Below are 15,395 nucleotides of genomic sequence, written 5' to 3'. Positions count from 1 at the left end.
TCCCTCTACAAATTATTTGGGTGCATTTTTTGTATATACGCATATACACCTATATATATGTGTGCGTATATATATATGCATGTATACGTATATTTGTGTGTGTATATATATATATTCATTATTACCAAAAACAAGAAAGTCAAATGAAAGGGGTATAGTTAAGCCTAATTTCAGAAAGTAAGGGAAACCAAGCACTCTCTTTAAATTTCAAACCATGAGATATTTATTTATATGAATTTCCCAGACACAGATGAATCTCTACATGAATATTATACCAATGTCTCATCTAAGTAGTTCACCAAAAATGGGCCGGCATCTAAACTTACATTCTTGCTTTTCAAATAAAGATACCAGAGAATTAAGAAAATATGAAAATAGGAATAAATTAGAAAGTTGCATGCTCTATCTGAATCACAAAATAAATAAATTGGGTTCAGTGTCCCTTTAAGGATAGTCCATCCATATGTTTTCAAAAGAACAAACTTTACAATGAGCCTTATCAAAGTTTCTTATCATGCTCTATTAGCATTCAGACACATGAATTAACCTATTTAAGTTTAAATTAACCTATTAACCTCTAAACCTAACAACCCGCTAACTTTATATTAAATATTAACTCATCCCTATCTTATAATAAATTTAAACTTAACTTTAGAATTAAATTAAACTATTTTAAACTAATAATTAATCTATCATAACTATTATACTAAAATTACATTAAAATATATTAAACTAAAAATTAATCTACCCCAATTTTTTTTTAATAAAATTACATTCAACTATATTAAACTAATAATTAATCTACCCGAACTATTATACTAAAACTACATTAAACTACAAATTAAATTAACTATACTATATATTTAAACACCAAACCCTACTCAAATAATTTAAATCTACACTAAAAAATTACAAAGTTACAAAAAACTAACAACGTAGTTACAAAAAATAACAATCACTAAGTTACACAAAAAAATAAACACTAAGTTACACAAAATAAAAAGAAATTATCAAAGATTTAAACTAATTACACCTAATCTAAGGGCCCTATGAAAATAAAAAAGCCCCCCAAAATAAAAAAAACCCTAGCCTTCAATAAACTACCAAAAGCCCTTAAAAGGGCCTTTTGCGGGGCATTGCCCCAAAGAAATCAGCTCTTTTACCTGTAAATAAAAAATACAAATACCCCCCAACAGTAAAACCAACCACCCACACAACCAACCCCCCCAAATAAAACACTAACTAAAAAAACCTAAGCTCCCCATTGCCCTGAAAAGGGCATTTGGATGGGCATTGCCCTTAAAAGGGCAGTTAGCTCTATTGCACCCAAACCATAATCTAAAAATAAAACCCACCCAATAAACCCTTTTAAAAAAACCTAACACTAACCCCCTGAAGATCAACTTACTGTTCTGAAGACTCGACATCCATCCTCAAGGAAGCGGCAGAAGTCTTCATCCAACCGTGCCGAAGTCCTCAACGAAGCCGGGAGAAATCTTCATCCAAGCCGGGCAAAGTGGTCGTCCAGATGGGCAGAAGTCTTCACCCAGACGGCATCTTCTATCTTCATCCATCTGACGCGGAGCGGCTCCATCTTCAAGACATCCGATGCGGAGCATCCTCTTCATCCGGAGTCTTCTTATTGAATGACGGTTCCTTTAAATGACGTCATCCAAGATGGCGTCCCTTAGATTCCGATTGGCTGATAGAATTCTATCAGCCAATCGGATTTAAGGTAGAAAAAAATCCTATTGGCTGATGCAATCAGCCAATAGGATTGAAGTTCAATCCTATTGGCTGATCCAATAAGATTGAGCTCGCATTCTATTGGCTGATTGGAAGAGACCCACTACAATTGGTCGCTTTGGAATTGTTGGGCAGAACATACAATTTTAAACAACTTTGCAGTTTACTTCTATTATCTAATGTGCTTTATTTTATTGGTATCCTTTGTTGAAGCAGCAGCAATGCACTACTGGGTGCTAGCTGAACACATAAGGTGAGCCAATAGCATGAGACATATATGTACAGCCATCAATTAGCAGCTCCTAGTTATCCTTTTCAACAAAGAATACAAAAGGAACAAAACAAATTAGATAATAGAAGTCAATTGGAATTTTTTTTAAATCATGTGTTTCTATCTGAATCATGAAAGAAAAAAAATATAGGTTCAATATCCCTTTAATGTTTGTTCATCCTACATACTAGTATATCCTCACTTATGCTTCTGTTCAATCCTCATAAACAGAATGCCCATAGTGTTGTTGAATTAGTTGGCACTTAGCAAGTAAGTCTAATAATAATGTTACTGGAACTATAATCGTATACTGTACACTATGATGTAATCGTATACTGTACACTATGATGTAATTGTATACTGTAAACTATGATGTTGCTTTAATACAGTATGTATCATGCAAAGGCTGTTGAGTGCTCTGCAAGACAAACTCTGAAACTCTCCCCATTAAAAATGTCTTGTTAAATGAATCTACTCCAATAAAAATGGGGCCCCCTATAGTGTTTCCTGAACTTTACCCCATCAAATCACACTAACAGCCTAACAATATTCTGTTGTCTTTTATAGGGCAGCAATAGAAGAAAAATATGGGAAAGACCTAGTTAATCTAACAAAGAGGAAACCCTGTGGGCAAACTGAAATAAAGTAAGTAGAACATTTAATTTATAAATGAATAATGTGTTTTTATATAATTATTTGTAAACTAACCATTAAATTGTCCACTCCTGAGATCTTATCATCTAAAATGTTATTTTATTTGTCAGGGCTCAACAAATTTGACAAATATATATATATGGTGCCAAATGGTGATAGGCCCAGGACCAAGTTAAGTTCCCTTCTTCTCTTTCTCCCTGCGTCCCTAAACTAAAAACCACACAATGCTGCCTTCAACCAAATACGCTGAGGCACAAACAAGGGTGATACAAAACACAGAAATGGACTGCACTCTCAAACTGGACTGGGTACACATCCCATGACCCTTCAAAACTCACAGCCCTGGGTGCTCACCAGCACTCTCAGTCAGCTGCACAGCTTTTCAGGGACTCAGGCAGTTAACCTTTGGGATTTTGTTAGACCTTGTATTGTAATGTAGGAGTCTCTGTTTCACATAAACAGCACTAGATAGCACTAGATAGCAACATAAACATGAAAATGTTATAAATTGCATTTCTAAATTTTTGTTAAAGGCCTTGCTCTACGGACAAGACGTCTTAGATTATCTCGCCACAGCAGCAAGGTTTTGAATATCAGGCCTTTAGTGCAGCCCCTGGCTCTAGTATTATCAAGGCCTCTCCTGATAGTGAGTCTGCTGACTCATGACCTCACAGCAGCACAATACCAATGTCTCTTGCGCTCCTGACCTGTGGTAAATATAATATGGCTTCGGCCCGCACTCGATAGCCTGACATGGTCCCTCCTTTGTATGTCAGTCAGACTTGTTCTCTTGCTGACATGCTGTGCTATACTGCAGTAGAGGACTTTCAGGCAAGTGGAAGACAGCGCTAGCCTTGCATTCTGAGCTTTTCTGGTTTTCAAGTGCATATGGTGTGATGAGGCATATGTGGCTGCTGGTCCCACAACTCTCTCTTTTCAAAGGGACACCCCCAGTACATTAAAGGGACAGTAAAAGTTCAGATTAATTTTATATAATTCTGCACACAGTGCAGAATTATATAACATTATTCGAGCGGTAACTTAGAAAATGAAAAGTATTTCCCAATTTTGCAGTGTAACGTTGGACTCCGCTCCCGGATCTACTGAGTGGGTCTTGGATATCCAAAGCGCTTTGCGGGCTTGCTGGCTAGTCACAGCACGCCCGGTTGCACTATTGGAATAAATGTAGCTTGCTCCTGCTACTAGACTAACGTTACACTGCAAAATTGGGAAATACTTTTAATTTTCGACGTTACCACTTAAATAATGTTATATAATTCTACACTGTGTGCAGAATTATATAACATTATTCTGAACCTTTCTTGTCCCTTTAACTCAGGAACTGGAGTCAAATTTTAAGCTGTCCCTGGGGCTCAGGGGCCTGGGTAATCATCCCTTATATATGTAATATATTAACGCTAAGGGTTAGATTACGAGTGGAGCGCAATATTGCACTTATGCTAGCAAGATATTTGCACTCCTTTCAGTAATACCAGCGCATGCAGATGTTGCGTTTTCATTGCCCGGAAGCCTTGCTTCCATAAGCTTCAATGGGAGACTTGTTCTGATGCCAATAGACACAGCAAACCACCTAGCACAGAGCATGGGCCAATTCGCACAGCTTGTAATAGCTGGTTATTTAACGTGCGTGCATAAACGGGCAAATTTGCTCCTTTACGGGTACATGTTAAGATATCACTCAACTCGTAATCTGGCCCTAAATTGTTTAACCTTTTAGATGCTAAATATAGTTGCAATACAATCTCATATTTGAGAGTTATACAATCAGTACATGTAGACACAGCAAGAAAATAACTCCTTGTAATGTATATAATTATAGTAAGAGAGCTTGTAAAACCTTTGAGCAGGGCCAAACTTAGCATTTGCAGGGCCCTTAGCAAGATAAATTTGTGGGGCCCCTCAGCCCAGTGCCCTTATTCCCTACCCTGTATGCTCTGCCCCTTGTATGACTCAACCCGTGCCAACATTCTGTGATACCTTTATAAAGAATGACACAAAATATTAGACTTAATGACACCATAGCAGCCACACAGTCAGAGAAAATCCCAGCACACGGACTTGGAAAAGAACAGGCTTAATCCAAAAAATAGCAAATAAAACCAAAGCTATTTATTCAATGATAAAAACAAATCAATTCCATAGGTGAACAGAATAATAGAGTCATGACACCATAAATGCTTGCTTTAAGCTAAATACTGCTGACATTGCAGAGCCCTTCAAAGAGCGGGGTCTGGGACGGTGCCTTTGAGTCTTTTTGTTAATCAATTTAAACATAAATTACCCATAAAGTGCTAGATTACTAATGTAAATGCAAATAAGCGCTACCGCTCAAGAAATAACATTGCTACATGGAGTCTTTTTGCTTGAGTCGGGTTGCGCTCATATTAGGAGTTGAAAGTAAAACGTTTGCATGCAAGCGAAAAACCTGACACACGCAAAGCAATTGTTATGACATCAATGGAGCACGAAAACTGCAAACAAAGCTGAAACCCATACTTGCACGGTAACCCAACCATGTATAGTCAAGAGTGCTAAACCCAACATGAATTTTTAAAGGGACAGTAAAGTCATAATTAGACATTCAGACACAGCATACAATTTTAAACAACTTTGCATTTTACTATTATTTAATTTGCTTCCTTCGCTTGTTATCTTTTGTTGAAGAGTTTATCTAGGTAAGCTCAGGAGCAGCAAAGCACCTTGGCTGCTGATTGGTGGCTGCATATGTATCTCTATTATCATTGGCTCATTTAGCAACCAGTAGTGCATTGCTCCTCCTTCAACAAATGATACCAAGAGAATTAAGCAAAGTTGATAACAGAAGTAAACTGCAAAGTTGTTTAAAACTGTAAGCTATATCTGAATCATGAAAGGAAAAAATTGGGTTTCATGTCCCTTTATTATTTCACATTCCAATGTTCTTCACATAGGAGAATATATTCTATTTATTCTTAAATACATATTTCTATATATATCGTATATATATATATATATATGTATATTCCTATAGATATATAGGTATAGATATGTATTTTACATGAACAGCATCATATATATATATAATTATATATTTAATAATAAAAGTACATTTTCTAAATTTGCGCATCAGGTTTCACGTTTTAAATTTTAACGCGACACATGAAAACGTAGTATTTTTAAGTCGCGTTATTGAAATATTATATATAAAACATTAATAAAATTAATAAAATTATAAAAAATTATTAATAGGGGGAACTTCCCGGGCAGCGGCCATGCTTGGTCGCAACTTCGACTGCTGCTTCAGCTCAGAAACTTTAGCTTGAAAAAATCCTCTTTCTAAGCTGCCATCCAGCAGTGAAAATAACAGCATACTAATGAGCTAATTGTTACTTCTCTGATTATGCCAGAATATTCCAGATAGCTGACAGTGACGGAGCACCGGAGCTACTTTTGAGGCTACGGCCTTTCACCACCCCTTTGGGTCTCTGCCATATTACAACGATAAGTTTACCTTGTACCAAGCAACTTGCACTCTTGCAATCATGGAGGAATTGGGGAAAGTATTCCAAGAGTTTATGGAAAACTTTGAGAAGAGACAGAATTGTTGCTGCCACATGGTCGAGAGACGTCTCGACCCGAAACGCACTGCATAGCCTAATGACAGAGGGAACAGATGCAGATGTGAGGGGTGATAGTGCCAGTACCTGTCTTGCCAACCTTGGAGTTTGCATGTGGATCCAGTTTACAGAAAGATGGTGGCTCAGGGCGTATGCTACAGAAGACTCAGGCGAGTCTCCCCTGCCCAGCTACACGGCAATGGGAGGAGGGCCTCCTCGACTTGCCCGATGATGTTAGCAGTGGTTTCTGTCTCTCCTGCCCTGGGAGTAAAGTCCTGTACCTAAGTACGAAAGAAAATGACTGGGTGTCTGCGTGTGGGAGTGTGGCCGGCTCCCATGCATGTGATGCTGGTACCATAGACGACATGCCGGGGCTTCTTCGTCAGAAGATTGCAGACATGGTGTCACATGGGATGACTGTACAACATGAGGGTTCTCAGTATGCGGACATCTACGTGCATGCACAAAAATGTATCCACTCTAGCCTTTTCAGTGAGGTGGCCCTGCATGGCCGGGAGTACAGACAGGGAATTGGTTGAGACTTTGGACTATGTCTGGGATACTGTGCTGCAATCAGCACTTGTTATACACGCTTGCCTGCTTTGTACAATATGGTATGTTGTGAAGGCTTGACAGCCTGATATATGTACGTGCACTTTATATTTGAGTTTTGCAATTTCTTTATGGGTTATATCATTACTTAATCTATTATGAGAAGAAAGTTTTGACAAATTTGTATTATTAACCGGGGGTTCTTATACAGAGAGTTTATACCTTGGAACTAAACTTCATAAGCTTGTTTAAACTAGGAGCCTCTCAACCTTATAGACAGGTTAACTCTTACTAATGTTGATGCATGAGGGAATTTTGGCCCCACTCTATAACTGTTTTTTTTTATATAATATTTATATGTGCAGCAGAATTTAATAATTTAGAAGAAAGAGAGGGGGGCGCCTCATACGTAGAATCACCAAATCAAAAAAGCCAAAGCTTATGCACTCGAGCCAAATTGGTACTCACATTTAAAATAAGCACCCCAATGTGCTAATGGAAGCAGGCTGACATAATATGGTGTGTCAGTACACCCACTCCAGGATATCCCCGCCAGGTGTGTCTGTAATGGAGAGTCAAGACAACAAAGGAAACCACATGTGCAGATCAACCAAATAGATGGAACAATGGAGATAATTATGCCAAATGGGTACTCACAATGTCCATTAGCACACCTATGTGCTGGTAGATACAGACTGATAATTTTAGGTTAAGGCGTATCAGCTCACCCACTCCAGGTGTTACCAACGATATGGTCCAAAAACAGGATAAATGCACAAACAGCCCAATATTGGGAAATAAGAGGTAAGGTAGAAACCACTATACTTGTGTTATAGTAAAAAACATTTTTATTAAAAGACCATGTCGTTGGTAACACCTGGAGTTGGTGAGCTGATATATTGTTTCTTACAGATTGAACAAGTAATTAAATAAATTATATATTTGGATGTACAGTCCAACCTATATCTTATTTTATATTCCTTATTAGTATTCGAGTACCAATTTGGCTCAAGTGCATAAGCTTTGGCTTTCTTTATTTGGTGATTCTACACAGGAGGCGCCCCTCCCTTTCTTCTATTTTACAGTTTTTCCAGTATCTTCCGTGAAGAGGAGCGCAGCCATCATTCACACTGAGGACATACCTGATTTTTTGCACTATCATAGTGACTTTCAACATGGGACTTTGATATAATTGTACGTTAATAGGTACAAGTGCCATATATTGAATGAGCTGTGTATGTTGTTTTTTGAAGTTGTACAGTGTATATAGTGTATGCGCCCTCTCTTATCTTTGATATTTATAGAATTTAGTAATTGCCTGAGAGTGATATCCCTTCTCAATAGATATTGGGCTTTCAACATATATTTTCCTAAACATGCTGAGCTTTGTCACTAGTCCTAGACTACATCTAGTACTACATCTGTTTTTTCCCTTTCCTGGATCAGTGAGCCTCTATACAATTTCCATTGTCTAAACCTATGTGCAGGCTCAAGTGAGGTCTGTGCTAGGTACAAAACAATGCTATAGTTAACACTTTGAGGCCCATTTATTAAGCTCCGTAGGAAGCTTGTGAGCCCGTGTTTCTGGCGAGTCTTCAGACTCGCCAGAAACAGCAGTTATGAAGCAGCGGTCTAAAGACTGCTGCTCCATAACTCTGCCTGCTCTGATCAGGTGGACAGGAATCGCCACAATTCAACCCGATAGAGTATGATCGGGTTGATTGACATCTCCCTGCTGGTGGCCCATTGGCCTTGAGTCTGCAGGGGGCGGCTCACAAGAGCTGCTGGTGCAATGCTGAATACAGAGAGCGTATTGCCCTCCGCATTCAGCGAGGTCTGTCGGACCTGATCCGCACTGTTGGATCATTTCTGACAGACCTTTGATAAATAGGCCTCTTTGGCTGTACCCATTTTTGTGTATTGTAAAGGAATAATTTTGTATAGTCTCACATAGTTATAGCATAGATTTCACATTTGTAGTTGAGGCAAGTAAGTACAACACCACCCAGCCAAGCATCTGATAGGGGGCTGTATAGTCTTCACTCCTCTATATATTATACATTATAGTTATTATATGAGCATACTAGAACATAGGTGTGGCTTCCCTTTCTTTTCTCATAGTCACATTCCACATTTATAACTTAACTCAGTTACTAGTATATTAAACTTTAATATACTTCTGCAAAAAACTGCAATATACTTCTCCTATTTTGACTTTATAGACTTAGTCCAGACATATTTCTATAGTGCATTTTGGGTCCAAGAGGCGCCCTGTTTCTTTTGACAATGCCATACTCAATATTATAGAATAATATTATATTTGTTATCTGAATATGTAATACATTATGCTGTTTTAGAGCACTATATTTACTGAGGTCCAAAAGTAGCCTGTGAGTTAGAAATTGCATTTCCTACTGAGGTGTCTTAATATTACCAGAAGTCCAAAAGTGGCTTCAGCTGTGTTGGAGATATATATTTTATAATTATACTCGATCTTAATATATCTACCATAGCATTTTCATCTTTTTAACTATTGTTTTATAACGTTTATACTTGTTACCTATATATAGCGAATGTTCAGGTCCAAAAGTGGCCCGCGTCACCTAAAAACCCTCAGTTTTTGAGAGTTGAGATTCTTGGGGTTCAAAAGTGGCTTCTGTTGTTAATGAGGGCGAAAAAGAGGGTTGTTCATGGGTTTACTCTTTACATTTTTGATGACTGGTTTATTTTGTACTGGGAAAAATTATTGTGTCTGTTACAAATTAATGTTGTTCATTTACATCAATGTAGTCATATAGCTGAACTTGGCATATCATCTTCTAGACATGTGAACTTTGTATGCTAAATGAGCAAACTGAATGTGTTGTAATTTCTTAAACCCCAATAAAAAAAAAAAAAAAAATTTAATTAATAAACCATAGAATAAATATTTTCGTCTAGATTCCGAGTTTTGCGTTAGGCTGAAAAAGCAGCGTTAACAGGTCCTAACGCTGCTTTTTCACTACCGCTGGTATTACGAGTCTTGCAGGTGTTTAGGGTCACCGCACACTTTTTTGGCCTTACCGCAAAACGACTTTGTAAAGTCTTTTTTTCTATGGGACTTCCATAGCACCGGTATTACGAGTCTGTACTGGGGGGCCAAAAAGTGAGCGATACACCCTACCCCGTTAAGAGTCCTAATGCATTTAAAAGTCAGTAGTTAAGAGTTTTATTGTACAACACCGTAGCATAAAACTCATAACTAAAGTGCTAAAAAGTACACTAACACCCATAAACTACCTATTAACCCCTAAACCGAGGCCCTCCCGCATTGCAAACACTAAAATAAAATTTTTAACCCCTAATCTGCTGCTCCGGACATCGCCGCAACTATAATAAACATATTAACCCCTAAACCGCCGCACTCCCTCCTCGCAAACACTAGTTAAATATTATTAACCCCTAATCTACTGTCCCTAACGTCGCCGCCACTATACTAAATGTATCAACCCCTAAGCCTAAGTCTAACCCTAACCCTAACACCCCCTAACTTAAATATAATTACAATAAATCTAAATAAAAATTATTATTATTACCTAAATAATTCCTATTTAAAACTAAATACTTGGCTGTAAAATAAACCCTAAGCTAGCTACAATATAACTAATAGTTACATTGTAGCTAGCTTAGGGTTTATTTTTATTTTACAGGCAAGTTTGTATTTATTTTAATAGGTAGAATAGTTATTAAATAGTTATTAACTATTTAATAACTACCTAGCTAAAATATATACAAATTTACCTGTGAAATAAAACCTAACCTAAGTTACACTAACACCTAACACTACACTACAATTAAATAAATTATCTAAATTAACAACAATTAAATAAATTAAATTAAATTAGCTACAAAAACAAACAAACACTAAATTACATAAAATAATAAACAAATTACAAGATATTTAAACTAATTACACCTAATCTAATAGCCCTATCAAAATAAAAAAGCCCCCCCAAAATAAAAAAAAACCCTAGCCTAAACTAAACTACCAATTGCCCTTAAAAGGGCCTTTTGCGGGGCATTGCCCCAAAGTAATCCGCTCTATCAGCCAATCGGAATTAAGGTGTAAAAAATCCTATTGGATTGATCTTGCATTCTATTGGCTGTTCCAATCAGCCAATAGAATGCAAGCTCAATCCTATTGGCTGATTGGATCAGCCAATAGGATTGAACTTCAATCCTATTGGCTGATTGCATCAGCCAATAGGATTTTTTACACCTTAATTCCGATTGGCTGATAGAATTCTATCAGCCAATCGGAATCTAAGGGACACCATCTTGAATGACGTCACTTAAAGGAACCGTCAGTCAGCAAGAAGACTCCGGATGAAGAGGATGCTCCGTGTCGGATGTCTTGAAGATGGACCCGCTCCGCGTCGGATGGATGAAGACTTCTGCCCGTCTGGAGAACCACTTCGCCCGGCTTGGATGAAGACTTCTCCCGGCTTCGTTGAGGACTTTGGCCCGGTTGGATGAAGACTTCCTTGAGGATGGATGTCCGGTCTTCAGAACAGTGAGTCGATCTTCAGAGGGTTAGTGTTAGATTTTTTTAAGGGTGTATTGGGTGGGTTTTATTTTTTAGATTAGGGTTTGGGCCGCAAAAGAGCTAACTGCCCTTTTAAGGGCAATGCCCATCCAAATGCCCTTTTCAGGGCAATGGGGAGCTTAGGGTTTTTTTAGATAGTATTTTATTTGGGGGGTTGGTTGTGTGGGTGGTGGGTTTTACTGTTGGGGAGGTTGTTTCTATTTTTTTTTTACAGGTAAAAGAGCTGATTACTTTGGGGCAATGCCCTGCAAAAGGGTCTTTTAAGGGCTATTGGTAGGTTAGTTTAGGCTAGGGTTTTTTATTTTGGGGGGGCTTTTTTATTTTGATAGGGCTATTAGATTAGGTGTAATTAGTTTTAATATCTTGTAATTTGTTTATTATTTTCTGTAATTTAGTGTTTGTTTTGTTTTGTACTTTAGCTAATTTAATTTATTAAATTGTTTTTAATTTAGTTAATTTATTTAATTATAGGGTAGTGTGTTATTGTAACTTAGGTTAGGTTTTATTTTACAGGTAAGTTTGTATTTATTTTAGCTAGGTAGTTATTAAATAGTTAATAACTATTTAATAACTATTCTACCTAGATAAAATAAATACAAACTTGCCTGTAAAATAAAAATAAACCCTAAACTAGATACAATGTAACTATTAGTTATATTGTAGCTAGCTTAGGGTTTATTTTCTAGGTAAGTATTTAGTTTTAAATAGGAATTATTTAGGTAATAATATTAATTTTTATTTAGATTTATTGTAATTATTTTTAAAGGGTCAGTAAACCTTAAAAATAATGTTATATAATTCTGCACATAGTGCAGAATTATATAACATTACATTAGCCAAACCTTTTAAATCATAATATTGCCTTTTTATTTTGTAAAAATACCGCTGTTTTACAGACACGCTCTCTGTACTCTGCTGAGCGGGTCTGCACTGTGTCTAATGGCGCGGTCGGGCCGGGCTGTAACTATACAGCTGGCCCGATGCCCTCAGTAAAAACAACAGACCCGCTCAGCAGAGTACAGAGAGCGTGTCTGTAAAACAGCTGTATTTTTACAAAATAAAAACGCAATATTATGATTTAAAAAGTTTGGCTAATGTAATGTTATATAATTCTGCACTATGTGCAGAATTATATAACATTATTTTTAAGGTTTACTGTCCCTTTAAGTTAGGGGGTGTTAGGGTTAGGGTTAGACTTAGGTTTTGGGGTTAATAAATATAATGTAGGTGACGGCGATGTTGGGGGCAGCAGATTAGGGGTTCATAAGTATAATGTAAGTGGCGGCGGTGTCCGGAGTGGCAGATTAGGGTTTAATAAATATAATTTAGGTGTCGGCGATGTCGGGGACGGCAGATTAGGGGTTAATAAGTGTAAGATTAGTGGTGTTTAGACTCAGGGTTCATGTTAGGGTGTAAGCTGTAGACATAAATTTTATTTCCCTGATAGGAATCAATGGGGCTACTTTTTTGCAGGTGTTAAGACTTTTTCTCAGCCGGCTCTCCCCGTTGATTCATATGGGGAAATCGTGCACGAGCACGTACGACCAGCTCACCGGTAACTTAAGCAGCACTGGTATTGAAGTGACATATGGAGCAAAATTTTGCTCTACGCTCACTTTTTGTCTTTTAACGCCGGGTTTGTAAAAACCTGTAATACCAGTGCTGCAGGTAAGTGAGCGGTGAGAAAAAACTGCTCATTAGCACCGCATAGTCTCTATAGCAAAACTCATAATCTATCCATTTATTTTGCTGAGCGATGACAAATCTGGCTCCATCCAATCGTTGCATGACGTCCAGCTCATGGGGCATGCAACGATTGGATGAAGCCGAATTTGTCATCGCTCAGCTAAATAAAGTAGGAGATGCGGGCGGAGGAACAGCGCAATGTTTACCATCTATAAATAAAATTAAGTGTCTTAAAAAATTAATCAATAAAAGTGCCCCTGTTTTTATAGTAATTTTATATACTAGCCAGTAAATACCTAAAGTTTACTATCACTTTAAGGCTGGAGCTAAATTAATGTTGTTACTGTTTGCAGTCTGAAGGAGCACTAAGCAGCTTCTGGGGGTATGTTAAGTGCATTCGGCGCATATCATGTAAAGAGTGCAGTGTGGGGGTAATGTGCAGCCGGAACGGAGGGAGTTAAAACTTTCCCCCCCCTTTGTACTCTTTTGCATGCTCTCCATAGGCTTCCTCCCTCACTCTGACGGTGGCCATCTTGGGCTACAGACACATTGATTTCTGCTTAGCAACGCTACAGGAGGGGGTAGGATCAAGCTATTCTAAGATCGGTGAGGGTTTAGTGTGACATATTTCATTGTTACTATCGCAGTGCAAGTTTTAGAAATGCTCTACAAGGGATATAACAGCTTTTTTTGTCTGTACGTTTACCAGTACTGATTGTTGTTTCGCTGGGGATGGAAAGAGCTAATATCTTTACAGAAAACATTTATCCCTATATTTTTTTCCCTACTCATTTACTGTCTAACCTTACTTACTAGAAGATATCGCAGTATATTCCACATATTTGTACTACTGTTATATATTGCTGTAATATTGTGTCTAAGTATGCACTACGTGTTAGGGTATTTATACTTGTGTTTTCTTACACTGTCTTAAAGACTACAATGGAGCAGACTAGAATTAGAACTGTTAGACGGTAGATCCACAGACTTTGTTTTTCCAACAAATAAATGGTTACTGTCTGTCCTCCTGCTCAATTTTTCAGTACTTGTCAAAGTTCTGTTTTGCTCACCGCATTTTTTTTTTTGCCACTTCCGGGCCACCATACTTTTGGATTACAAAATCACTTTCACTTTGAAACACGGAGAAAGCCGCTTACTCCATAGCGGATATGGCATAGGGAGGACAACACCCGTCAACGGACCAGAGACAACCTAAACAGTGAATATTAAATAACATACTCTGAAGCGGTCTCTCAGTCTCCCTACTGGTATTGTATACTCAACCAGTGATGTGCAGTCACTAGAGGCAGGTGAGGCAGTGCTTCACCTCTCATATGGGCAAAAATATATATTTTTTTATTGACTTTAAAAAATAAAATAAAAAAATTGTACTTTTTTTCCCCAGCATTTTTTTTTCACAGCTATATGTTGTGCAATGAAGAGGCACAAGCAGGTCTGCCCACCATTACACAACATGCTGCGCCATCTACTGGATGAAAGTGGTTAAGATCATTGCATGGCCCATTAACTGCTTATTTGAGGCAGTGCTATTTGGGCTGAACCAATCCAGTGAGAGGCATTAGTAAATGGAACTTAGGGTTGGGGCTGGATGTTAAATGATATAAAATAAAACAAAAACAGAAAAAAACAACTTTCATTTATTTTGTTGCTGTCCTGTGAACCTGCTAGCTTTGCTAAAGTGAAAAAGAGTTCTGTTCTCCCCCTCTAAGTGCAGTGGAATGTGCCACTGTCACTTCCTGAATCCTTACAGAGCAGGAAGAGAGAGAGAGAGGCACAGAGAGCACTGTTTCAGCCCCATCTTATTAAAGTAAGATTTTACTGAAAAGGATTCTGTTAGTGAAAATGATAATTCAATGAATGTGGTTTAGTGTTTTTTTTACTCTTTTACAGCAAAGGATCATTTTTGTATTTTGTTTACTCAAACTTTACACCCACTAACTTAGCAGCTTGCCTCTGTACTGCACACTAATGTATGGTCTCATTTAGTTATAGTCTCACTTAGTCTCTGTAGCTTTGCTGTTTTATTACTTAAAAATGCAGTGGTCCCTCCCCCCCCCCCCTTGTATGTGTGTGTGTGTCTCTCTCTCTATCCATCTCTCTCCTTATGTGTTGTTCTCCCCCATGGTCTCTTTCTCTCTCTGTCTCTCTTCCTTCCCCTCAGACTCTCTCATCCCTTATTTGTCTCTCTAACCCTCTGTGTGTGATTGTGTCTCTCTCTAACCCTCTGTGTGTGATTCTCTCTCTCTCTATCTCTAACCCTCTG

General features: G+C 37.8%; 1 protein-coding gene across 1 annotated transcript in view; it reads left to right on the top strand.

The window, feature by feature from the left end:
* Nucleotides 1-15,395, top strand: part of PSTPIP2 (proline-serine-threonine phosphatase interacting protein 2) — a 535,836-nt gene that overhangs the window by 254,124 nt on the left and 266,317 nt on the right. The window contains exon 3 of the mRNA XM_053701065.1: nt 2,585-2,662. Within this exon, the coding sequence (XP_053557040.1) occupies nt 2,585-2,662 (78 nt within the window). The remainder of the gene's footprint in view (nt 1-2,584; nt 2,663-15,395) is intronic.

This window comes from Bombina bombina, chromosome 2 (genome assembly GCF_027579735.1).
Source record: "Bombina bombina isolate aBomBom1 chromosome 2, aBomBom1.pri, whole genome shotgun sequence".
Classification (NCBI taxonomy): Eukaryota; Metazoa; Chordata; class Amphibia; order Anura; family Bombinatoridae; genus Bombina; species Bombina bombina.
This window is presented reverse-complemented; position numbering and strand designations above follow the sequence as displayed.